General features: G+C 47.8%; 1 protein-coding gene across 2 annotated transcripts; it reads right to left on the reverse strand.

The window, feature by feature from the left end:
* Positions 1–1,043: 1,043 nt before the first annotated feature.
* On the reverse strand, positions 1,044–23,932 carry NSFL1C (NSFL1 cofactor). Of its 2 annotated transcripts, XM_088789217.1 has the most exons (10): positions 23,774–23,932; positions 20,913–21,010; positions 15,419–15,492; positions 13,541–13,574; positions 12,791–12,956; positions 12,061–12,153; positions 10,526–10,635; positions 9,988–10,125; positions 3,310–3,474; positions 1,044–1,525 (listed from the first exon to the last, which is right to left on the reverse strand). In XM_088789217.1, exons 1-10 carry the CDS (start codon positions 23,876–23,878, stop codon positions 1,363–1,365), a joined length of 1,146 nt encoding a protein of 381 aa, XP_088645343.1. In that variant the 5' UTR covers positions 23,879–23,932; the 3' UTR covers positions 1,044–1,362. The 2 variants fall into 2 exon arrangements, with proteins under 2 accessions (XP_088645343.1, XP_019610755.2); XM_019755196.3 differs by lacking the exon at positions 13,541–13,574 and having other exon boundaries at positions 15,418–15,492.
* Between the last annotated feature and the right edge of the window lie 896 nt (positions 23,933–24,828).

Below are 24,828 nucleotides of genomic sequence, written 5' to 3' on the forward strand. Positions count from 1 at the left end.
CCCAAGCCCTTCCCCAGCTCTGGGTGGAAGTAGTGTTGATTCTTGGCTTGCCGCAAGGTGTGAAGCAGGACTGGTTGGTGGGTGATGATGCTTGGAAAGAGGACTGAGGCACGTTATGATTCAAAATCAGGAGATTCTGAGTTGGTGATGATTCTAAGTCTGTGGTTCCCTTAACAGGGAGGTGGAAAGGCTTCCAAGACCCCAGTGATCCTCCCCTCCCCTCCCAAACTTGCACAGAAAGCACCCTTCTGGGGGAGCTCTTGACCGGGCTGGGACTACTGCCCAAGTTGACGCAAGTCCGAACAGGGCAGGGCAGAGAACCTTAGGTGGAACCTGCATACCAAAGCCAGGCACTGACGTTACACTCACCCTCAAAATTTACTCAGCAGAGGCCTCTTGTAAATGCTACACAGGAAAAGGTGCTGGTAGCACAGGGAACCCCACTTCTTTAATATTTGGTTTGCTACGCACATTATTAGTGAACAGCTCAGTGATTTTTTTATTCTGTTGTTAAGGTACCGACTCTTAACTCTTTTGGGTTGGCATGAGCTGTTTCCCAATGAAAAGATACCCGTCTAACCTCCTAGGTACAGATTTCTCCACGTAGAGTACAATGATGGTGTAGCTGAGAACCACCAGGGTGAGAGCAGCCTGGATGAGGGGGGAGAGGAGGGCTGGGCAGGCAGGTGTAATTAGAATCCCAACTGGCCAAGGCCTGGGAGCTCGAATTTCCCAGGTTTGAGCAAAAGGAGCACAGGCAAGTGTTTTATTTTCATCTGAAGGGGTTGTGTGCATCTAGATCTGATCTCTCACTTCAGGAGACTCTTGCTGCTGCCTGGTTTTGTCTCGGCAAGATTTGTTCCTATGGGAATGAGTGGCCGCAAAGCCTCTTTCTACAAGTCCTTTCACTTCTTTCCCTATAAATGGGGAAATCCTCCACTAGTCATGACGAGGGCGGCAGGTGGACACAATAGTGGATGGGCATTGTGTGCCACAAGCAATTTTTATGCAGAGAGCACGGAAGGAAGGCTCTTTCCACACGCTTTGGAGATAAACATGACTTTAAAGCAATCAGAGCCTGCTTCAGTGGGAGAGGCTCCGTATAACATGCTGGTGATATTCCTTCAATTTTTTTGGTTTGTTTTTATTTTTTTCTTTAAAGTCCATTGATCGTCACAAAAACCCAGGAAATGCAACTAAAGAGAAAACAAATGTCCAACTGAGATCTAAGAACCCAGAGCTACGGAGGAGACGTGGCGCTGGACTGCTGGGTGTGCAGGAGGGGCTGGGAGGGGTGGTCCCCACGGGGCAGCTGGCCACAGGGGACCCAGGAGGAAGGTGAGGCCGCCCAGCAGGGGGCGGTTATGTTAACCTCTGCACAATGACGGCGTTGAGCAGGTTGGCTTCCTTAAGGGTCTGGTTCTCATCAGCCAGCTCTTTGTTCGGGAAGGTAGTCATGAGGACAAAGCTGGTGGCAGCCATGGCCGGCCGGGCGTCCACGATGTAGAGTCGGATGTCACTGATCCTGGGGGAGCGGGGGTGAGTGGAGAGGTGGGTGAGCAGAGCCTTTCTCAGCGGTACACAAAACCCAACCCAAAGGAAGGCTGCCTCACCGCCCCCCAGCCCCAGCCCCAGCCCCTCCCTTCTGCACATCCAAAACTCTCCTCTGGAAGCACACCGGGTCGGTCACTCCCTTGCCTAAAACCCTTCGTGGTTGCTCCCATTTTCTTTGGGAGAAACACCAGCCTCCTTACTGTGGTTCCAAGGCCTAATTTTATACCACCCTCCTTCGCCTTGTTCTCCTTTCCGTTCTTCATCATGCCTGCTCCCTCTCTACATTTGGGTCCCTCTTTCTCGAGGTTCCTCTGCCTGATGCTTTTTCCTGCAATCCTAATGCAGCCTCAGGCCTCGTCCTCAGGGCAGCCTTCTCCGAAAGCTCCTGGTCTCCGTTCCCTGATCTTGCTTTCATGGTACTGATCAAATTTGTAATCAAATGATTCTGGGCTATGGTTAATGTCTGTCTCCTGCTGTACATCATGAATTCCACAAGGGCAGAAAATATTATGTCTCTTTTGTATATCACTGAAACTATTACTGAGAAGAATTACTGAAGGTCAACAACTTCTGAGTGCCAGGAGTCCCTTCTCTAGACACTGCCTGTGTCCTACACCTTGTGATCATGCGACCGGAGTCACCTGAAACAGACAGCCCTGTCCTTTAGGGCACTTACATAGAAGTTTCTTTCTGCCCCCAACCCTTAAAATCCATGCCATCCACAATTTGGCACATCTAAGGGAGTGGATGGACATCCATGATCAGAGACTTGCATCAAACAGACAGCCTCTCAGCCCCAGCTGGTAAGCTCCTGGGATGGGCTGTCCACCCTGGGGAACAAGCAGTTGTGCTGAAAGGCTGGAGTTAATGAGGGAAATGAAACGGAGGCAAAGGACTCAGACCAATGAGATGGATTCATCCCCTTACACGCAAAGCACCTGAAGTACAGTGAATGGTTCCTATTGAACAAGAAGGGTTTGAACAAAGCCTCTGTGCATTCCCGGAGCTTGTTTTGCAACTTACTCCACATATGAACCTTGTCAGCACTCAAGGACTATCAAGCCATTCCCTGAGTCCCATCCACATGTGCATTCTGGTTTAGCTGATCTATGATTGATAAAATTTAGACACTGCTATTCTAGAAAAAAGAGTTGCCAAATATATTTACTGGCAACAATCCTCCCCTACTAATCACTTCATCACTCTGTGCCTCAGTTTTCCTTCTTTAATATGGGCGAGGCACAGTTTGCTTTGATCCAGCCCAGGTGATCTGAGATAGTAGAGCAGGTATTCTAGAATTCTCAAAAGCCAGATCTGGAAGATCTTAATAACCTAGTGGTTTTCAGAGTCCCTTGTGGGGAGGGAGGTGGAAGAAGCCGTGGGTGGGATGCTGGCACTGTGTCCCTCTCCCCTCCATCAACTACAATTACTCAAATTTTATCTGTTCTATACTTGGGCTTTAGCATGAGATTTCCTTTGAACAAAGAGTTTGGTGGCTAAAAACTGCCTTAGGACTCCAATCCCCTAATTTTACAGATGAGGAAGGAGACCCCCACGAGGGAAGTGAGCAGTCACTGGCTACATTTAATCGAAGTGGGGACCAGAACCAAAGGCTTCAGACTTGCATACCTTCCTTTGAGGAAAGCATGGAGTGCCTGCTGGTGTGAGGAGGAAGAACAGCTCCCCGCTTCCCACCCATTTGTGGGAGTCTCTGGGACCCTCCTAGAATAAGCTAGGCCACACAACGCAAGGTACCTGTGGCTGTGATTAAACTTCTGCACCAGCCTCCCGCCGTCGGCAAGCCGTATTTGGATGTTTGTGGTAGGCTTTGACTCGTCGATTGAGATGGAGGAGCTGGCTTTGGCTTCGTTTTCTGCCTGTTGGGCTGCAGAGCTGGTATTCAACACCTGGGGGGCAGTGCTGAGGAGAGAGGACTGTGTCAGGGCATGACAGAAACAAGGCCCCTAGCAGGAAGGGGACCCTGCCTCATATTTACCGAGCCTTTGCTGCACTTAGCACTGTGTTTGGTGCTGCTGAACAGGAGTGACCAAGACACAATGCCTGCCGCGATGGAACGTACAGATCCAGCAGAACTCACGTCAAACTCTGAGTTACTGCCAGCACTCGCTTCTAGTGATCTTGGGTGTGTTACTAAACCCCTCTTCCTCTGTGTCCTCACCTGAACAAAGGCTTGAAGGGAGGAGAGCAGTATGCATGGCATGACAGCGTGGGGCGGGAGACTGGGCCCTAGGGCTGGAGGACCCAACAGACCAGAATGCATTTTAGTCTCAATGGAGAGGCTGCAGGCAGAATGGGGAGGGGGCACTCCACGTCTGCAGTGGAGGGGGCTTGACACTGCCTGGTAGCAGCCGATGGGTAAGGGATGAGTCTGGTCTCTTTCCCTGTAATGGAATATTCAGACCTGCATTCCCGACTGCAGTCTCACTTATGTGCATATTTCATATTTATGTGTCAACTATGGGGGGGGGCGGTGAGATTTCCTGAAGGCCAGTTTAAGTGCCCGGCACCACCGGAATTCATTATACAATAGGAACAGGACATGGTGTCTGTTGCAATGGTTAGAGCTCAGCTCTTAGAATCAGATGGACTGGGGTTGGAATTCACTCAATGGCTGAGGTGTTGAGCGAGTCCAATTCCCTTCGTTTCAACAAGGGTAGTAACGAGGATCCTTAATCTTTAACAGGGATTAAGGCTACCTGCCTTACTCAATTTTTGTGGGGATTAAAGGGATTACATAAAGCACTTAGGGTGGCTGACATCACAAAATACACACAGAACTCCCAATTCTCTACACCGTTTGGAGCCTTCACCTCTCCTGTAAACCACCATACATTTCATTCTCAGCCCTTCCCTTAGCAGATGCTCTGGCCTAGACCTCGAACTTGCTTGCTTCTCCCTAAAGCCTCTAATTACACCTCTTCCTTCCCTCTGATCTTTAAATCTAAAAAGGGTATTCTTAGTAAATACAACCAGAAGTACTTCTCCAAGTGTGTTTCCTGGGACCCTAGTCTGTTGAGATGATCTCCGGGAAGGTTTCAGAAATGCCACCTATTACACCAGCAGCATCACAGGCCACTAGCATATTAAAGGTCTTGAGAGAGATCGTGCAGTTAAGGCAAACTTATGAGTCACCACTACGTCCTTTTTACATGTTACACTTGTTAACTTCTTGCAGATAATTTCATGGAACACATTTTGCAAAACACTGCCCCACAACATGTAACTAGGAACAAAGAACTAAAAAGTGAAATTCTTTTCTGCAAATGTGAAAAATACAGGCTTAGAGAATTACAAAGTGGAACGCAGAAGAGAATGCTGGCTACGCTTACTAGCTATGAGAGGAGCTGCCCCTATGCATCAGCCTCACAGCACATGGGACTGCAATGTGGGCTGGGACACAGATAAGTCACACCACCACATGCCTTCAGAGATGCCTGGGAATAGTGGCAAGTTAAGCGTTCCCCCTGTAAGTGCCTGAGATCTACTGTGTTTTGTTCATTAGTTTTATGGGTGTTAGGTCGACTCTCCAACTGTGCTGTAGGCAGCCTGTCCCTCAATTGTTTATAACAATTCTAAGGAAACGACAGGTACTCATTGAAGCTACTGTCTGTCAGAAAGGAGCTCTCACATTTTCAGTTAATTAACCTAAAATGAGAAAAAGCTGTCATTCCAAAGTAGTTGACATATCAGTTCAGGCAAGGGTGGGGGTGGGAAGGAGGGAAAACAGAAATGATATTGAAACTACATTTGTGCAGGCACTGCCGCGGGTTTTTTTAATACCCACGGCCTCACCGAATCACTACAGCCGTCCTTTGAGATGAGCATTATCTCCATTTTATAGATGAGAAAAGAGAAGCACATGTTGTAGAGCAGTTTTTACATTTTTAAAAACTTAAGCAATAAACCAGCTTTCTCGCTCTCTACTCTGTGTATTCCTACCAGCCAGGTCTTTGACAAGCTTTACTTTCTATGGTTAATTTAGGAAAACAAGTTACACTGAAAATGTCTTCTCAAACTTCTGTTCCCAGAGAAACAGACATACCCTTCACTTATGAGCTGTGTGCCCCAGCAAGTTACCGTACATCTTGGCTTCCCAATTGCCTTTTCTGTACGATGGGAATACTATCCCTACTGACTCCGTACCTTGCAGGGTAGGCAGTCCACTAAATGGCAGATGCTATCATTACGGAGAGTCAGTGTGATGCTGGGGAAACAGCACAAGGCCCACTGCCTGGTCCCAGCTCTACCACTAAACTGAACAAGGTGTGGCCTTGAGCGAGTCATTCCTCTTCCCGGGGCTCGTGCCTCCACGTGTACGTAGCCCCGGAACTGCTCTGCTGGGAGGAGTAGCTGAGGTAACGTACGCAGCAGGCCCGACACAGGACATTCAGGAACTCCCCCGCACAGGAGGTGAACGATGTTTCTGGCTTTCTTCCTGCACAGCCTCCTGCATAGAGCTGGTGCTCAGCATCTGAAGGTCAAGAAAAGCCTGATACGTGGCCCTGGCTGGTTGCGCGTGATGGTTTCCCTCACAGGCCTGAAGGTAAGGTGGGTGGGGAGGCACGAGGAACACAGTGTACACTGTGAAGCGTGCATCACCGAGCTGGGCCCTACGCTGACTACTTTGCACTATTAGTTCACTTAATCCTCACCACAGCCCGTCAGGAAGGGATTCATTCATCATCTCCACTTTATAAACAAGGCACAGTGGGATTAAGCAACGTGCCCACGATCCCAGTGTCGCTTCAAGGGGAAGCTGGGATACAATCCAAGCTGTCTGAATCTAGGTCCCTGTGTTCCTAACTCCAGCCACGCTCGCCCCCAGGCCTGGAAGTCAGGCAGACATAGACCTGATTTCAGGAACACTACCCCAAGATGATGTTTCCTCATCAATAAAATGGGAGTTAAATAAAATCTCTCCTAGTTCAGGCAATAGCTTCAGAATAATGCAGCATACCCAGAATACAGTCGAAGCAGAAATAAAGTCTATGTATCTACGTAGGAACATCTAGGCTGCAGGGCAGCATGGTGGAAAAGAGCAGAGACTGGACGGAGCCCAGCTCTGCACCGGCCAGCAGTGTGGCCTTGGCTGTGACGACCTCGTATGCCTCATAATCCTTATTTGTAGAATGGGGATCAAAACAGGATCAAAAGCCGTAATACATGTGAAATGCTTAGAATAGTGCTTAGCTAACAGCAGAAAAACACTCAAATAGCCAATTACTATCATTCTTCAAGATCCTGTTCCACTTATGTTAGGTTGCTGCAAAAGTAATTGCGGTTTAAAAGGTTAAAAATAATTGCAAAAACCGCAATTACTTTTGCACCAACCTAGTATTTGCTTACAGTCTGGACCCAAATCACTCCGAGACGCTACTGTCTACCCATGGGCTCTAAGTGGAAGGTCAGCTGAGAGGCGCTCGCACCCATGCTGCCCTCACGGAGGGTGAGGAGTGGAGGAGAAACCTCAATGCCGGCCTCGTGCTTCTTATTTGGAGCACCACACTCAAAGAGCATTAGTTCCAAACTGCTGTCATCATCGTGCAGGACAGCCACGTGCATGCAAGGGAACCAGCCTGTCTGGCACTTCTTAAGGACTGCTTTCACCTGAGCCATTCCTCTCCAGCAGTGGCTGGAACGTCTGTAGCAGTGAGGGCATCTCACCCAGGGGCAGGCATGGTCAGGTCAGATCAGACATCTATAGAAAGGAGTTTCTTTACCATCTCCCTGCAAATATCATTTAATGAGTCACAGGGAAATCGAGTCTTATTCAGCTCAAGAGTCTCAATCACCTGACTGCTCACTTCCTTTGTAGTGGCAAAGAAGCAGGCACTAAGGTGCTTTGTTGCCACAGTTGTAAGTCCTGAGACCCTGCCATCCCCTTTACAGAAATGACTGCTACAGAAAGCACAGTGACCAGCCAAAGCTCATCCCCGCCCCCTGGCTGCAATGACCCCACCCCACCCAAGTGCACTCTTGGTATTTGCTACTCAAACTCTGTCTTTCCCAAACCTTCAGACTGATTCCTATCCAAACAAACAAATCCAACACCTAAAACAACAAAAAAACCTTTAATGTAACTGAAAGAATTTTTTCAACTGAAAACAATCTATTCTTTCACTTTAAAATTTTTCCAGATTATCAGAGAAAAAACCCAACACTGACTGATTTTTGAGGCAAACCTGAGAAAATTTTCTTAAACCTTTGGCTCTTAATCATTTCAGTTGACAAGATGACAAAGGAAAACACACTAAAATTTATGGGAAAAACTAAAAACACTGTCCATCTGCTTTAGAGTAAAAAGCTAAAATCCCATCGCACTTAGCTGTATAAAACTTTTTAAAAGGTGATTTTTTTCATAAAAAGCCAGAACTGACGTAAAATGAAAGTGGAACTGGCAATGAACATTTATTTAGCTAACACCACACCTGATTATCTAGCTCTGTCTCAACCTGTGGGGTTCATCTGCCACACTAACGAAGTATGTATTCCCATCTTGCTAAAATCGACTTCCTTAAAAATATAATTTTTTGAGATGTGGATTCTTACACACATTATATAGTTAGAACTTCCAATAGTAAAAGCATTTCCTGTTAGTATCATGAAACCAAACAAACCCAACTGCATGGTGTTCTGAGTTCTGAGACCTTCCCTATAATTGCTGGCAGGTAAAAAACGGATACAATCTTTTTGGAGGGCAATTTGACAACATCTTAAAAAGGTGAAGCTGTTTGGAGCCAGCCATTTCACTTCTAGCCCAGGATGAAAGGGCACACAAAGATTTAGTTAAAGACAGTCACTGCAATACTGTTCATCATACTGATGGCTGCCTAAAATGTCTACCAGCAGGGCCTGGGCAAATTACAGCACATAAACAGGACAGAAAATTGTTAGCACTGCAAATAATACTGTAGAACTACATCTACTGATACGGAATGACAGCCTTACTACTTTGATCACGCAAAATAGCAAGTAATAAAACAGCATGTGTTCTCGTCCCCCCCCGGCCCCCCAAGTAAGACTGAAAGGAAACTTCCCAGATACTAACTGGATATATCTGGGAGTTAGGTTTAAGAACAGTTCTTATCGTTTATCTGTATTTTCTTCTTCCTTTTAAAATTATAAACACATTTCATTTTAATAATAAAAGAAAAAAATCATCTGTGCTCTACAAAGTTGACAAGAGAAGCTGTAGATGGACCACCCTGAGCACAGCTGTCCTGGACTAACCCACAGGCCCTAACAACGGAGGAGAAATGCGAGAACAGGGTGGGCGGAACTAGGTTGGTCCTGAGCTATGACCCTTGCTCCTGAGGAGGTATGAATGGCCGACAGGGAGGTCGGGACTCTAGGAGAGGGCCAGCCAGCATCGCAAAGAGCACTGCTGATGGCGGACCACACTCTGATCCCTGCAGATGAGGGTGAGGTGAGCAAGGGCAGTGACTAGTTCAAGACCTGCCACATCTAGGTCAGAGAGGGTGAATGCTGGGCAGGAGTGTGGGAAGCAGTGCCAGTCAGAACGCCTAGGGTCCAGTCCCGACTCTACCACATACCAGTCACGCACGCAAGGGTAACCCTTCAAGTCTACGAGCCTCAGTGTTCCCTTTGTAAAGTAAGGTCTGTACTGTGCTCTGAGCGCCTCTCATGTGCACAGTTCCCTCTGACGAATACTGACCAAGTGACGCCATGGCCAAAGGTGAGTGGGGGGGCGGGCGGAGGAGGGGGCAGAAATGCAATGGGGTCAACACACAGTGACTATCAACCAATCAGATCCTATCAGGGGTTTGAATGCAAGAGGGAGGCAGTGGTAGAGGCCACAAGGCAAAAAGCACACAAGTGACAGAGTGTCACGAAGGGCCACAGAAGTAGAGAAGAGCTGTCATCATGGTGGATCAGCAGCCTGTTGAGGGCAGCAATGCCCTCGAGTTTCTTTGGATCCTGCACCATGCCACACGGGGCTTGCTGGGAGACCGTCTGGGATTCCGTATTCCCTCTGAATCCTGATTTCAGGTGACCCAAATATGTGTGTGTGTTTCAGCCTAAGCCATCAAGGCCACCCCTGCCCTGAACTCCCCAGATTACTGAGTCAAAGCAGCTTACACTGACGGGGGCAATGCTCTTTGTGCTCCCAACAATAATCAAGGCGGTAAGGACTCTGAACAATTCCATTTTATAGCTGGGCAAACTGAGGCTATGCAGTCCAAGGTCATATGGCTAAAAAGGAGAGATTTTTAAACTCAGGTCTGTTAATGTCAAAGCCTGTGTTCTCCATATTCTCCTTCCCACAAAAATAAAATGTGAAGTACTGTGTAAAGAGCGGAGGTTCATACAAAGTGAGGGGTAAACAGGGAGGGTCTGCTGCACCTGGCAGGAACGACTGACGCAGTCCCGCTGCCCCGTGCTCCTCCTTACCTGCCCAGTTTCTGGCCCTCGCCGGTGAAGGCTTTGAAGGCTCCCTTGGGCTTCACGAAGTCCTCATCCCGATGGTCCTCCATGTCCAAATTCACCTGCCCACCGTGAGCTAACCTCCGCAGCTCCGCCGGCACCTCCCTGCGGGAGGAAAGGCCATGCTGGGGTCCACACAGAGCAGGATGGGGATGAGTGATGGTGTGAGAATACACTTCTCAGTTCCCACTGTGAAAACTGCTGGGCCCCCACAGAGAGCTGGCTATTCTAGTGGCTCCTATCTGCCTCCCCCTTCTCCTGCCTGCTCAAAGTCAAGGCCGAGGCCTGATGTCGCTTAAGTCACTTGGCTCTGCCCCAGGCCCACAGGGGAAAAATCAGACACACAAGATCTTTGGAGCAGATTTGTGAATCTGTATCTCAGCTGTGCTAAATCTGCTTAAAAACATTTACTTCTTAAACGGTAAACATTCGAATTAGCCTTTTCTTTCCCATCTGCCATCTTACTCACTGACATGGAACCTGGAGGAAGGCTTTTCTTGCTCACCCTCTGCGGATAGACTCCAGAAACTGGGCATTGGATGGGTCTTGGTAGCTTCTGAGTTCGCCATTGTCCAGGCTGAATCCACTCTTCCAGAGCTTCAACACTACATGAACCTGTGACAACAGGAGGCAAGCAGTCCACACACGGTCAGCAACCTGGCAAGCACACCACCGTGAACCTGCACGCTCGGGAGTTTTTACTATTTTACTGTGTCATTATTAGCACACAGACGCACTCCTACACACACACACGAGGAAACAACCAACAACCATCGAATAAGTATTAATAAAAAATAAGAAGCTAATATGGCACAGGTTAAGAGCAACGGGTTTTGATTTAAGCAGCCCAGGGTCTGTGCCTTCCTTTTGCCACTCACTAGCTCAGTGGGTCTGGGCAGGTGACTCAATCAAAGCTGTGGCTTCACCTGTAGGGCTGCCAGTGTGCTTGGCACGTAGCCCGTGCTCTACTATACTCAGGGATTATTTTGCAGTCATCAGAAGTGATATTTATAACTCCCTGTACATAGTCACAGAAGAGGGTCTAGAAGGCTAAAAATGAATGTTTTAGCAGCTGTTGCCTCAGGTGGATAGAATTTTTATTTTCTTCTTGCTGCCTTTACTTGGAATAAACCCAAAATGATTAAAAACAAATATAGACGTACAGAGGGATAGTGGATGGGGGGGGTGGTTCACACAGTGTGAAGGATATAAATGATAAACGTCTAAGTTTTGCTTTGTCTTGTGCACCTGAAACTAATAAAAATAAATAAATAAAAAAACAAAAAACAAAAACAAAACAAATATAGAAACTAACGGTGACAAAGCTGTATGAAAAAGTTTATGGCATAATATTAAATTTAAAAAGCTTAAAATTGTTTATATAGTATGATTACTGTTGCTGGAGGGGGCACCCTTATGTACAGGGAAAACAGGACTGGAAAATAACAAGGAAAACTATTTTAAAGTTGCATTTCAGTCCTCTTTGGGTGGTCTGAAGATCAAATTCCTTTTTTAAAAAAAAATTAGTTTCAGGTGTACAAAACAATGTAATAGTTAGACACTTATACCCCTCATAAAGTGATAACCCCCCTCACCCAATCTACTACCCCTCTGACATCGTATATAGCTATTACAGTTCCACTGACTCTATTGCTTATGCTGTACTCCACATCCTGTGACCACACACACACACACACAAAATTATAGTTGACATTCATTATTATTCAGCTTCAAGACCAAATTCTTTAGCTATGCTCATACCACTAGAAAACTGTCCCTCTGCCTGAGGTCTGTGGTATGTCCAGAAAAGTCCTTCAATTGTCTATCCCCTCTGCCCACCCCTTCTCATGAGGCCCCTGCCCAACCAGACGAGAGCTGCCTTTGATTTTTCAAGTAAGCCTCTGTACAGGAACCAGAGCAAGGGCACCGTCTCCTTCTTTTCAGAGACTGCTGGTTCACGCACAACATGTGACCAATCCCTTCCCCAAAATGGCAGAACAGTTCACAAGCTCCCCCTAAGGAAGGTAGATGCACACTCACATCTTGGCCAGAATGCCGCCTCCTTTCTCCTGCCACGTAGGCAGACTCTTCCTCTGGCGCTGCCCCAAGGCGGTAGCCACCCCCTGCAAATGGCTATAGAAGGCAAATTCATAAACACTTGAGGAGTGGGTCAGTGGTGGTGGGATTACTCAGATAAAATGATGTACAGAAAGCTTAACTACCGGACATACTTTCTCTGGGTATCAAACTCAAGAGTTACAGGCCCCGGCAGTGCTGCAGGGCCAGCTACATGCCCGGCCATTGAGAGGTGAGGATTGGGGCGAGACGTGCTGCTGGGCTAAAGGGAACAGGTGCTACTAGCACTAGTTAATCACGGCCATGTAGGTATCTGCAGGATAACACTGAAGAATTTTTGATTTTCCCAAAGAAGACAGAAATCCAGAATTATGTAAAACAGGTGGCTATTAATTCAACGATAACAAAATAAAGCAAAAAACTGAGTAAGTCAAATTGGATAGGCTACATAAAACACATGTGTAGGATCTGATCCAGATCATAGGTCACACGTTTGAAAACTCTGCCCCAAATCTTGATTTCATAGTAAAGGATGGGAGAAACCGAGCTGCTCTTCTGCATCTGACAGTAAGTGAGCAAATGAAAACAAAACACAACGAATTTAGTCACTACTGGGCCGTGGATGAGGAAGGCCTCATTCTCCCACTCTGGAACCTGAGTCCTGTGGACACAGACAAGGACCCTCCATGCTCACTCTCGGTTTACTGGTCTCTCCAGGGCTCTTGGTCACTCGCTCCACAGCGACAGCTCCATGCTCCTTGGCACCTTTAAAGAGATCATCCACCAGCTCGTTGGGACTTTTCTTCCTGGGAGGGCCAACAATCTGCTGTCCACTTCTCTCTGAGCCTCCAGCATAAAACCTGTGCAGAAAATACACATCTAACACCGAATGCACTTGGAAAACATGAACAGAGCATGTGCCAGGCTCTGGGCTAGGTGCTGGGCACACTGAGGCAAAGGGTACCAAGCCCAGCTCTAAGAACTTACTATCTACTTAGGGACACATGTAAGGAGGCAGGCAGGCACAATGCAGTGTGAACAGCAATAGAGGTCAGTCTAAGGGGTGCTCTGGGAACACTGAGCTGGGGAGGACAGTCAAGGCTTCCTAAGAAGGTGTCTTCTGGGCTGAGTCTGGAGAAGGAAGATGAGCTACCAGGGGAAGAAATCAGGGAAGGGCATTCCAGGCATGCACGATAGCACGTGCCAGCTGGGAATTCTCCGGCCGGTGGCCAGCACCTCTCCAGGACACTGCAGCTATGGTCACAATCAGAAGCAGCTACCACTAGCAGCTCTGGGTTAATGGTGGCAGCGGCACGTTAGTACAAGCAGCAAGGCTCTAGTGTGGGCTCTGCTGCTGAGCGACGCTGGGCAAGCCAGTGCATCGCCCCGAACCTCACTTTCCTTGTCTCTGACACGGGAGGGAAGGACCACATGCCCTACCTACCTGCTCCTTAAGTCAGGGCCATGAGGTTCAAATCAGCAGATGTATGCAAAAGAACAAGCACAGAGTAATGCACACATGTAAGGGGGTGTGACACCACACTGAGAGCTCACCCAAGCCTTGCTTTGCTACTCTTGTGACAGACACTGAGGGAACTGAGGACAGGGGACTAGCGAAGGTCAGGGAAGCTCAAATCCAGGCCCCAAGATACCCACACTGGGCTTCGCAAGGAGCCAAGCATGGCTTGAGAATAAGTAGCACTTTTTTTTAACCTGGGTCTGAAAACCAGTAGTCACATAGCCTGGCTAACTGCCCCCTTATCACTCCTATTCACAGTAAGTCAGAAGCACGTCCCTGGGTGGGGACAATGGAGAACCTACAAACATTAGTCTCAGCCTTCTATTTCCTGACATTCCCGGTGGAATGCAAGGCAGAGCCATAGGCCTTGGCGAGGACACCACCCAGTGTCATCAGGTCTGAAATGCTGAGAGGCGAGGAAGGAGTCAGGATGTGAAATAAAGATAGACCAATGCCTGGAAGATACGACAGGATGGGAGGAGGAGGTCATTTAGGGGCTGGGCATTCACATACGTGATAACATCGCCTGGCACTCAAGGAGTGTAAAACCCTACCCTGAAATTAGTATTTATTTCTGAACTTTGAGTGTACCTAAGAAGGCCCTGAGGCAGCGTAAAGTGTATGTGGATGAAAACAGAGACTAGAACTCATGTAATTTCTCAGGCCACTTCCCCAAGAGTGTCCATGATGAGGTAACCGCATTTCCATCATGGTCATCACACAGTGTTCCTTAGGAATGTGTGGCAGATTGAGGCAGAGCCCACGGAGAAGCAAAACCTGTGAAATGAGGCTGCAGCCAGTTCATTCTTGTTCATTCCAGGTAGATGAAGTTCTACTTAATGGACTATAAGGTCTTTATTAAGGAATCTCAAAGTGTTGGCTTAAGAACTAGGAGCCTGTGATCAACTGCCTTAAAAATATTCATGCCCTTGACCTAGTATTTTCATTTCTAGAAGCTATTCTAAGAAAATAATCTGAAATGAAGTCCAAGATTAATAGATGGAGATGTTGACAGCACTGATATTTACAGTGGTAAAAAAATGAAAACAATCTAAATGCCAGACATCCCATATAATGGATTATCATTGTAGTAACTGAAAACACTTATGAAGAATTTTAATGACATGGAGAAGTGTTCAAGATGTAGCATTAATCCAACGAAAGCAAGCAACCAAATAATCTGAACTTCACCATGTGAAATGCAACATAAAACAAAGTATGTGTATACTCATACACAGAACCAAGACTGGGTGGAAATATGCCAAAATATTAACTAACTGTAGTTACCAAATGGTAGATGTTATATTTTTTCATTACACTGTGTATTTTCTACAATGGACACTAACTTCACTAACATTCCTTAAGGTTAAAAACAAACAAACAAATGTTTGTGCATATTGGGGGAATAAACATTTATAAGCCTTTTATTCTGTTTATTATGTGATGCATTGCTTTTTCAATTAAAAAGAAAAAGCTGGAAACACCAAAAATGTTACTGATACCTGGTTACCTCTTGTATCCTCTGGGTTGTGTATTACAAATGCCTTTTTTCTTTGTTTCCCTTCCCATAATACTCTTCAATAAATACACCTTATTTTAACAATTAAAACCAAAAACAAACCCAGAATCCCCCAAAAGAAAACAGTAACACGGGACAGGATCACTTTTAAGCTGAAGGCCGTATGTGCATGACCAGCCCACAGCAGTGACGGCTGCTGATAACCCAGCGTGTTCACCCTTCTAGATGATTTACACATTATCACGGACTTTCCCGTGGCCTGTGCCACCCACCAAAGACTCACCTCTGGCCCTCTTCCTCCTCTTCCTCCTCATCTTGATCATGAATGAGGTCTCTGAAGGATGTTACCCTATTATCGCTGGAGACACAGAAAAAAGCAAAATGATCGCCGGGGGATTTAAAGCAAGGTAACGCGTGTCATCAGCTGTTAAGGGGTTGAGGATACTGGGCTTAGATATTTTTGGTAGGGCAAGATGATCTTTGTGGAAAAGGGTTTATCTCTCTAAGTTTATGTGCAAAATAATGCGGCATTTATTTCTTCAAGGTCACACAGGACTGAGAATCAATTAAAAAAGGGGGGTGGGGGGTCTGTACTACTCTAAAAACTTACTACTGAATAGCTATTTTCATCATTTAATTTTGAAATATTGAGGGAAGGGCTGTGCCTGGCACTTGAACTGGATGCTACGTCTACAAAAATGATAAGACCTAGTTCTTATCCTTGAGTTGCTGACAGACTTGTGGCACTTCAGCCAAGAAACCACTCGTTAAACACTGTGCAATAGGGACTATGACAGAGGGAAGTACACGGGATGTACGAGCACATGTTTTGAGTGGGGATGGAGGAACATCAAGAAAGATTCCCAGAAAAATGCAACATTCGGACTGAGTGCTGAAGAACTGGTGGACAGTCAGCTGGACAAAGGGTGGTGGGGCTGGCAGGGAAAGGGGACCAGCAGGGCACTACAGGAAAGCAGCGTACGCACAGACACAAAGACGAGCAAGAGAAACATTAGAGGAAGGAAACACCGTCCAGATGTAGACATGGAATGAGTATGTGGGCAAGGAGGCCTGTGTGCTTGTACCAAGGTTAGTCAAGAGTATTTATTAGTGTTTAGGAAAAAACGCAGTTGTGTAGGTGTGGTGGCGTGCACACTAAAAACGGGTGTGAGAAGGTTAGCCTTCTCCTCTGACACTGTCTTACACTGCCACTTTTTTCCTAGTTTAGATTTGTCCTCAAGGAACAATCTTAAGTTTTTCAAGGATCACGAGACACATAATTTATAAAAACATTTTCTGTATTTCTTAACACGTTGCGTACGGCGGGGTTTAAATCCCTCGTGAAGATTCTCATGATCCGTATGCAACGTGTTAAGGGAAAATAGTAGTTTCGCTATGATATGGGGGGAAGAGGGTTACACAGATTTAGTGAGGATAGCCAGAGAAGGAGCTGCGTACTAGAAAGCAAGCTCCAGTTCAGTTTTGATTGATTTCAAAGAGACAACCATGGGACAGAAGAGGCTTGGAGGTTCAATCCACTAGAAATGGGAGGACAAACACCAATCAATGAGGCACATACAGCCCTGCTTGAGTCAGCTGAGAGCAACCACCTGGGCATTCCCTGGTGCTCTGCTTGACATGGCTCAAAAAACAACTCTGGAAAAGATGTTCTCTGTTGTTAAACAGCTTCCAATACACACGTGTACACTTGCTTGAGCAAACCACTTGCTCTGGCTATGGGTTTGATTCTTTTCCCAAAAGTTCTCACTCCTAGACTGATAGTATCTGACGCAGACTCCGGTGTCCCCATACCTGGGTCTGATCCCCACTGAGCCTCCCACCCTGGCATCTCGGGCACGGTAGTGAAGTTCTCTAAGCCTTCGTTATCGCATGTGAAAATGGAGACAATCAGGGCACCAGCCCCAGGGGCTTTCTGTGAGCAGTCGGGGACTGACGCGTGGTATGGCACATTTCAATACTATCCATGCGCAGTGGTTCTCAAAGTGCTGGTGCTTGGACCAGGCGCACGCGCATGACCTGTGACACTGTGAGAAACGCAAACCCTCAGGACCTACCTGAGACCCCCTCAATCGGAAACTCCGGAGGAGGGGCCAGCAATCTGCGTTTAAGGAACCCTCCAAGTAATTCTGCTCCACGCTCAAGTTTGAGAACCACTGCTCTGAGAGTCACTTAATGGTACGGATGTCTTTGGCGACCACCAATTTCAGAATATTTTGTCTATGCCTTCTACAAACTGGCAAAATGTCTCAGAAATTTCCATTTCTCATCATCAAAACTCTACCTCTCAGGCTACCTTGGCAGCCTGAAGGGGCACAAAAGTCCTTTGCAGATCACAGTCTCTGTGGCGTGGAAATTCTGCATTTGCATCGCCCAATGTGGAAACCATTAGTCACATGTGGCTACTGAGCACGTGAAATGTGGTGAAGTGCAAATGAATAACGGAATATTTTATTTAATTTTAATTCAGTAAACAGCCACATGAGGCCAGTGGCTACCACATTGGACAGTATAATTTTAAGAGAATCACACAGTGGCAGTCCCTGAAATTCTAAGTAAGTTTTGTTGGATAAAAGGAAAAAAAAGGAAGAAATGAACTGCTACGTCTTGCCTGACCCTGTGCTAGGTACAGGGGTGGGAGGTGCTGGACAGGGAGGAAGCAGCAGCTTTGGATGTAGACAGACTTGGGCTTGCATCTGCCAGAACAGCAGCTGTGAGTTACTCAACCTTTGAAAGACTCAGCATCTTGACCTACGAAATGCTTGGTGAGCACCCTGACTTGCACAGCTCCTGACGCATAAGAAGAGAACGTAGGTGAGAACAGCTGGCAGAGCTAGACAGATGTGGGTGCTCCTGCTACACTAGTCGTCCCATGTCCAGGAACTTAATGATTTACTCAGGGAGAAAAAATAAATTGAATCTCAAGAGAAGAGTTGAAGACAGCACAGGAGATGTCACCGAGCAGTAGAAGGATATGAGTGGGTCACAGAAGCGAACGAACTACACTTGTGACTGGAGGAATGGACGGCGCGTGCTGCTTCTGGGTTGGGGATAACGTACTCAGTAGGGAAGGTGGGGATGGAGCTAAACCTGGACAGAAGCGTGGGATGTGGACAGGCAGAAAGCGAAAGAGTGGGCATGCCCAGTCAGGTGAGAGGCTCAAACAACGGCAGAAGAAAAAATTAGGCAAAATTGAGACACCAAAGAAATCAGTTTGGTTGGAATAAAATTTTAGAAATGAGGAAAAGGGGTTAAGATTAGGACGGTAGGTTCATAGCAAACTCTGGAGGACCCTGAATATCCACAACGAGAGGCAGTACGCCGCTCTGGCTGAAAGCTAGAAGCAGAAGCAGCGCTGCATTTAAGTTCCTGCTTTCCTAGCTGTGTGATCTTGGGAATGCTCAGCTTCAGTGCCTTCATCTGTAAAGTGGGGATAACACCCCACTTCAGAGGATTAGAGTGAGGGCTAAACACGTGTATGCAAAGGCTTATTAACCCAGTGCCTGGCACTTGGTAAGTGCTCAGTGCACGACAGCCGTTACCATGGAGGCGTTGCGGCTTTCTCCTATAGCAATGGCTCACCTTTTTATGACCCACAGTCCTTTGAAAATCTGACAAAAGCTAAGAATTTCCTTGCCAGAAAAGATACAACATACACACAAATTTTTGCCTACAATTTCAGGTAATTTATGGACCTTCTCACATCCATTCCATAGATTCTCCAAGGGGTTCAGGGCCTCCACACTAAGAACCCCTGCTCTAGAGTCAAAGGAAGAACTCACTAATTGTCCTTCCATGGCAGCAGTGATGACATGAAAGATATGTGAGATGACAGTGGGGGACAGGGAGAGCCCAGCAGCAGGTCTAACAGGGTTGGGGGTGAAGCAGGCCCCACACAGAATCTCTGAGGTGCGAGCACAAGCATGGCTTCCGAGAATGTAGTAGTTTCCTTCTGCATAAGGACAACGACGCAACGAACTGCGCCCCCCCCACCCCCAGCACCAAGCCTGAGGCTTAACCAAAGCAATAAAGCAAAGCCTTTAGGCGGGCATGTGTTCAGCTGTTTACTCCTCTCAGCCTTAACATTAAACATTCCTATTTCCTTGATTCTTTTACATTTATGTCTATTTTTTAACATATGTACTTGTGAAATGAGTCAGGGAACACAAAGAATGGGGAAGGTGAGAATGGATGCTAATGATAATAATAAAATGATAACTGCAGCTAACATTTACTGTGCTCTAAGTGCTTCGTAAGTATTAACTAATTTAATCTCCCATGTGGCATTACTAACCATTCCCGTTTGACAAGTGAGGAAAATTGAGGGCCTGAGATGGTAAGTAAGCTGCCCAAGATCACAGATCTCCAGTGGTAGAGCTGGGATTTGAACCTAGGCAGTCAGGCTCCTCGGCCCATGCTTTGTTAAACTACTCCTTTGACAGGGACTCCTAGAGAGGGGAGGCATGAATAAGTGACTGACCTCAGAGGCGAAGTTTCAACTCCTCCGCCTCTGTATTTCTGACATGCCAACACCCCAACAGTAACCTGGAGTGGCTGTGAAAGACTTGCCCCCCAGGAAATCAGCGGTCTCTATCAGGGCTGCAAGAGCCCTTCCCCTAGCAACCACGTCCCAGGCAGTGCCCTCACCGTCACCTCACAGGTTAGCACTCCCTCTCCCTCAGTTAGTAATAATGAAAAGATCACTTGCCTACTACCCCTCTCCTCTGGAAATGGGAGGAAGGGAACGAAGTTAAGGAAGCAATGAGATCGAGGGTTAGTATTCTTTCAAAGAGAGGAAATGTAATTTAAGGCTCAGATGCCTTTACAGAGAAACACAATTTACGACTTCATCGGCAAAGAAACACTGTATTTGTATTCTGGGGCTGAGTTTAAAACCAAGTAAGTTTTTCTGGTGAAAACGTAGGCCAGAGAATAGAAGCAAATCAGGCTAACGCAGAGAAAGCAGGTGTAGCTCAGCGCCTTTTGTAGGAAGAGGCCTTGCCTGTCTCCTGGAAGACCAGCACTGTCTCACTCTGCAGATCGCAGCAGTGATTTGCTGTGGGAACCTTGGAGCCAGGGGGCGGGGGCAGGGGAAGGAAACAGGATCGTAATGCTTAACACAAGTGCGCCTAAGACACGGTCTCTATGATAAATTTTGGAAAAGATGGGTTACACAAGTTTATTTTCTCTAAGACTTCTTAATAGGGTAATAGGCATCCAACAATGTCAAAACAAACAAACAAACAAACAAACAAACAAAAAACACCTTTCTAAAAGTCATCTGGCCTAATCTTTTATATCTACAGCACCCCTGAAAGAAGTCGCCTGGTTTCTACTTAAAACTTCCAGACATGGAGAGGCGACTCCTCACATTTCATAAATAAAAGACACTCCAACATCTTAAATGCAGGTTCTGTGGTTTCCTCCAGGATTAGCCCATAAGCCACTTTCAGGTAAGAGTCTCTACCTGAGTGTGCCATGCTTATCTCTAAAGGAAAGGCACAGTCAGGTCACACAGGGTTGGAGTGGAGGAAGGCAGCTCCACACAGAATTGCTCAGAGGTGTTGCACAAACTTGGCTTCTGAGAATGCAGTCTGCATTTTCCTTCTCGACAAGGAACTACTACCTACCAGTCCGTCTCTTTCTCCCTCAACTCACTGGTCCCTATCCCCAGGCCTGAACCCTCTGTCAAGTCAGGAAACAGCTCCTCATCACCACTGGAAGCACACCCATGTAGCAGTAATTAAAGTTGGCCCTTACCTGGGGGCTGTGCCTCTGGACACTGAACTGGGAGTTGCCTGCGAAATGGTCACAATGTCATCGTCCCCTCCATCCTCATAGAAGCTCGCTAGGGCGATCTGAAACAGAGAGGTAGGAAACTTGGAATCCTTAACTACGACTTCATCTAACACGTATCTTCTTTGAGCACGAAGGAGCAAAGACACAAAGACATGGCCCACACTTACAAGTAGGTCTCTGGGGAGTCAGAAAATTAGACCCAGAAAAAGGTGAGAGCCCAACTGTTAGTCTTTACATTACCTGAAACAAATTCCACCTGCTATGGGGCAAAGAAGGCAAGAAGTTGAGATGGAGACACTCCTCATTCTCATTTTATTAGGAAATATGATCTAGTAAAAGCGGTATACGTTTATTGAGCATTCATGTGCCACATTGTTTGAGTGTAACTATTCACGTTAACTCATTTCATCCTCAAAGAACCCTACATAATTAGTACTATTATCGTCTCATTTTATAGTTGATACAGAAGCACTGAGAAGTTAAGAAAACTGCCCAAGGTCAGGTTCCATCCCAGGTAGTCTGCTCAGGCCCTTATTCTCAGTTCTTATGTGACAGCCAGGAGTCAGGAACCGTGAGGCCACTCCCGATCACTACTTTTTACTTTCTCTCTGAGGCCTTGTGAGGACAGAGCCCCAGAAAGCCGTTTCCAGGCTCTCGGCCTCACATAGAAAGGTGCTGGCTCAGGTAGTAAATGGCCATCAACTGTGATTGGATGGCCCTCAGCTGTGGCTAGTTGGCCGTCAGCTGTAACCAGTGAGCCACTGGCCACTAATATAACTGCTGTGGCTATGCTAGCAGCAAATGGGGGCTAGCAAGAAGATGGTGGCTGAGCCTGCAAGCGGTGCAGTGAGGGTTGCGAATTGTATGGCTCCTGTTTCTCCAACCCAGCCGCCAGAGAGAGTATAGTGGTATGACTCCCCTACCTATGGCTCCGTGGGTGTTCCTTTTGGGCCTAGCCACATCCTGCATTCTTATGTGGGGAGTGGGACCAGAGACCCCACAGGCCGCCCCGCACAACACATGGCGTAGTCGGCAGTGTACCCCGCACGACAGGCCTGGTTTCCTAACCTGTGCAATGGGGACTCCCACCCGTACCACCAACCCTGCACAATGGATGAAGGGATCCATTATTTATGCATAGTCATGCCTTAGCTCTATACATACATGAGGAATATAGGAGTCTTTTGGCCATTTGTGGCTGTATGTTTCTCTCATTGAGTCAATGGACAGGCATTTACTTTGCACAAAGGAATAAAGGAACTGAGGTCTAGAGATGGAAAAAACATGGCTCCTGTCCTCAAGGTCACCAGCCTTATAGCAGGCAGTGAGCTGTTGTGGGACATAATCATCCTACAAGGAGTAGTGTGCCTTCATGGCATACAACCAACCTGCTGGAGGCAGTGTGCCTTTGCAGGACATAACAGGCCTGACAGGAAAAAGGTGTCATGGGACACGCACTGACTTGGTGTTGATGGGGGCCTACATTCAAGTACTGGCCCTGCCAGGCCAGTCATGTCATATGCATGCGCCTCAGTGTCCCCAACTATAGAGTGAGGAGACTGGGACTGATGACCTGCCAATTATAACACTGTGAGCTTCTAGGTACTTCAGGCAGAAGCTGCATTTTGTATTTCTGCCCTGCACAAAAGCTTCATTCACATTGTGTCTGTAGAGGCGTGATGCTTTATCTAACTCTTACTTTTGGGAAGACCCAGTTCAAAACCCAAACTTAGGACTTCTTGGTTCTGTGGCCTTGGGCATATCATTTATCCTTGGAGTTTGCAATTCCTCATCTATACAATGGGGCTAGTCTTAACTCAGTGTTGCCAGAATTAAGCAAATCAACATATGTAAAGTGCAGGGCACCTCGTTAAGAGTTCAGGCTCTGGAATCCGACGGCACTGAGTTCCAATTCTCTCTTTCACCTGGTGCTAGTGAGGCCCTGAGCAAGTAACTTAACCTCCCTAAACCTCAGCTGCAAAATGCAAACGTTAAATGACTCAGGGCATGTAAAGCAGTTAGAACAGCACCTGGCTCATGGTAGCTCCTCAAATATTAATCATCTACCTAAGATGTAGGAGAGCCAAGAACATTTACAGAATTCTTTCTGCAATTACTGAGTACCTACTATGTGCCGGGCGTTGTTCTAGGCACGGGCGACCCGAGTCTACAAAAACCTCCGCCTCGTGTAGCTCATCTTAATGTCTTAATTAATTAGTAAGTATTTATGAATACTTAATACGTGCCAGTGAACTAGATGACAACCTCCACGAGGCTCCCATTTTACAGATAAGGTAACTAAGAAAAATAGGCTCCAACCTTGCGCCACCACCCCAGAGGCAGTTTTTCCCAGTAATTAGGTAGAAGGGGGCGTGAGCCAAATCCTGGGCCGGGCTTCTCCCTCCACCTGCGGCCGGGGCGACGGAAATGGAAATGAAGGACCACCTCGTCCCCAGCGCTGCTCCACCCAGGAACTGGTCATTCCTGATCCCTTCGAGACTCGGCGCGGCCGCCACGCCCCCAGGCGCCCCCTCTCCACGCGGGTTGCGGCAGTACCCACAGTCTCGCTGGCCCAGCGGACCGGCGAGGCAGAAGGGGAAACTGAGTCAGACACAGCCGGTCGGGGCCGGGGCTGGCCAGCGTTTTCCCACGTCGAAGCCGAGCTGGCGACGCGTGGCAAGCGGCCACAGGCCCCTGAGGCCTGTGTCAGGCCGAGGCCCGGCGGGATGACTGTGCGCTTCGGCTTCCATGGGCTTGACGTACCAGGCGCCCACGACCCGCAGCCCCCGGCCTGCCCGACACAGCCCGCCTCGTAGCGCTACCTGTAGGTCCCAGCCGGCCGACTCGAGGAAGAAGCGGGCCCGGTCCTCCTCGGTTCCCGTCACCGCCACGAACTCCCTCAGCGACTCCTGCCTCTCGGCCGCCATCTTCGCCCCGTGCACTGCCCAAACCGCTCCGGCCCCAGCCGCACAGCCTCAGCCCTACAGCCGCGTTCCGCCCCTGGGTGGACCCAGCCCAGCCTAGGGGCGCCCGTCCTTAGGCCCCTCCCCACGCGGTGCCTCACGCAAAGCCCTCCGTGCGGGATCTCCGCGGCTGCGCGCCCTCTGGCGGCCGAGGCGCGGACCCTCAGCCCAACGGCGGGGGTGGGAGCGGCGCGGAGGAGGAGAGGCGGGGAGGAACTGAAACACTTGTAGGAGGCAGGATAGCTAAAGGAGTCAGTCGCAATTACTCATGAACTAATCCCGTCATTTCATTACTTTATTCATTCGTTCATTCACTTGTTCAGATATTTACTGAGTGTTATCAAGAGCCCAGTGCCCTCCCAGGGCTAGGGATGGGCAGCGAGCAAAGCAAAGCCCCTGCCCTCTTGTAGCTCACATTCTAGGGAACAAAACCAGACCTTGAACAACATGTCACTTCTCTCTCCCAACCCTTCCGTGTCTCCCCATCTCATTCTGCGAGAGTCTCAGGGCCTGCAGAACCCATGTAATATGCGCCAACCCCTCCACCTCACCTCCTAGGCTTCTCACTTGCTTCCTCTGCTCCCCGCACGCGGCCCTTCTTGCTGTTCCTCGAATGTGCCACACACGCATTTGCATCAGTCTTTGCCTTTGCCGCTCCCTTTGTCCGGAGCTTTCCCTTACGGGTGGCCAAGGTGCTCCCTCGCTTTCTTCAGGCCTCCAAGGATATCTTTTCAGATACAAGCCTGTATTTTAGGGCCTCAGCTTCTTCGCCTTCTTGCTTCTTGCCACCCTGCCTGGGATTTGCTTCTCTTCCTTTGCCCTTTGGCAGCTTTCATTCCAGTATCAGTTTAAGTGTCTCCTCCTCAAGGAGGCCTTTCTACGCTCCCAGGCTCCAACAGACAGTCCCCTGTGTG

This window comes from Rhinolophus sinicus, chromosome 13 (assembly GCF_057876585.1).
Source record: "Rhinolophus sinicus isolate RSI-liver-muscle chromosome 13, RSI-T2T, whole genome shotgun sequence".
Taxonomy (NCBI): Eukaryota; Metazoa; Chordata; class Mammalia; order Chiroptera; family Rhinolophidae; genus Rhinolophus; species Rhinolophus sinicus.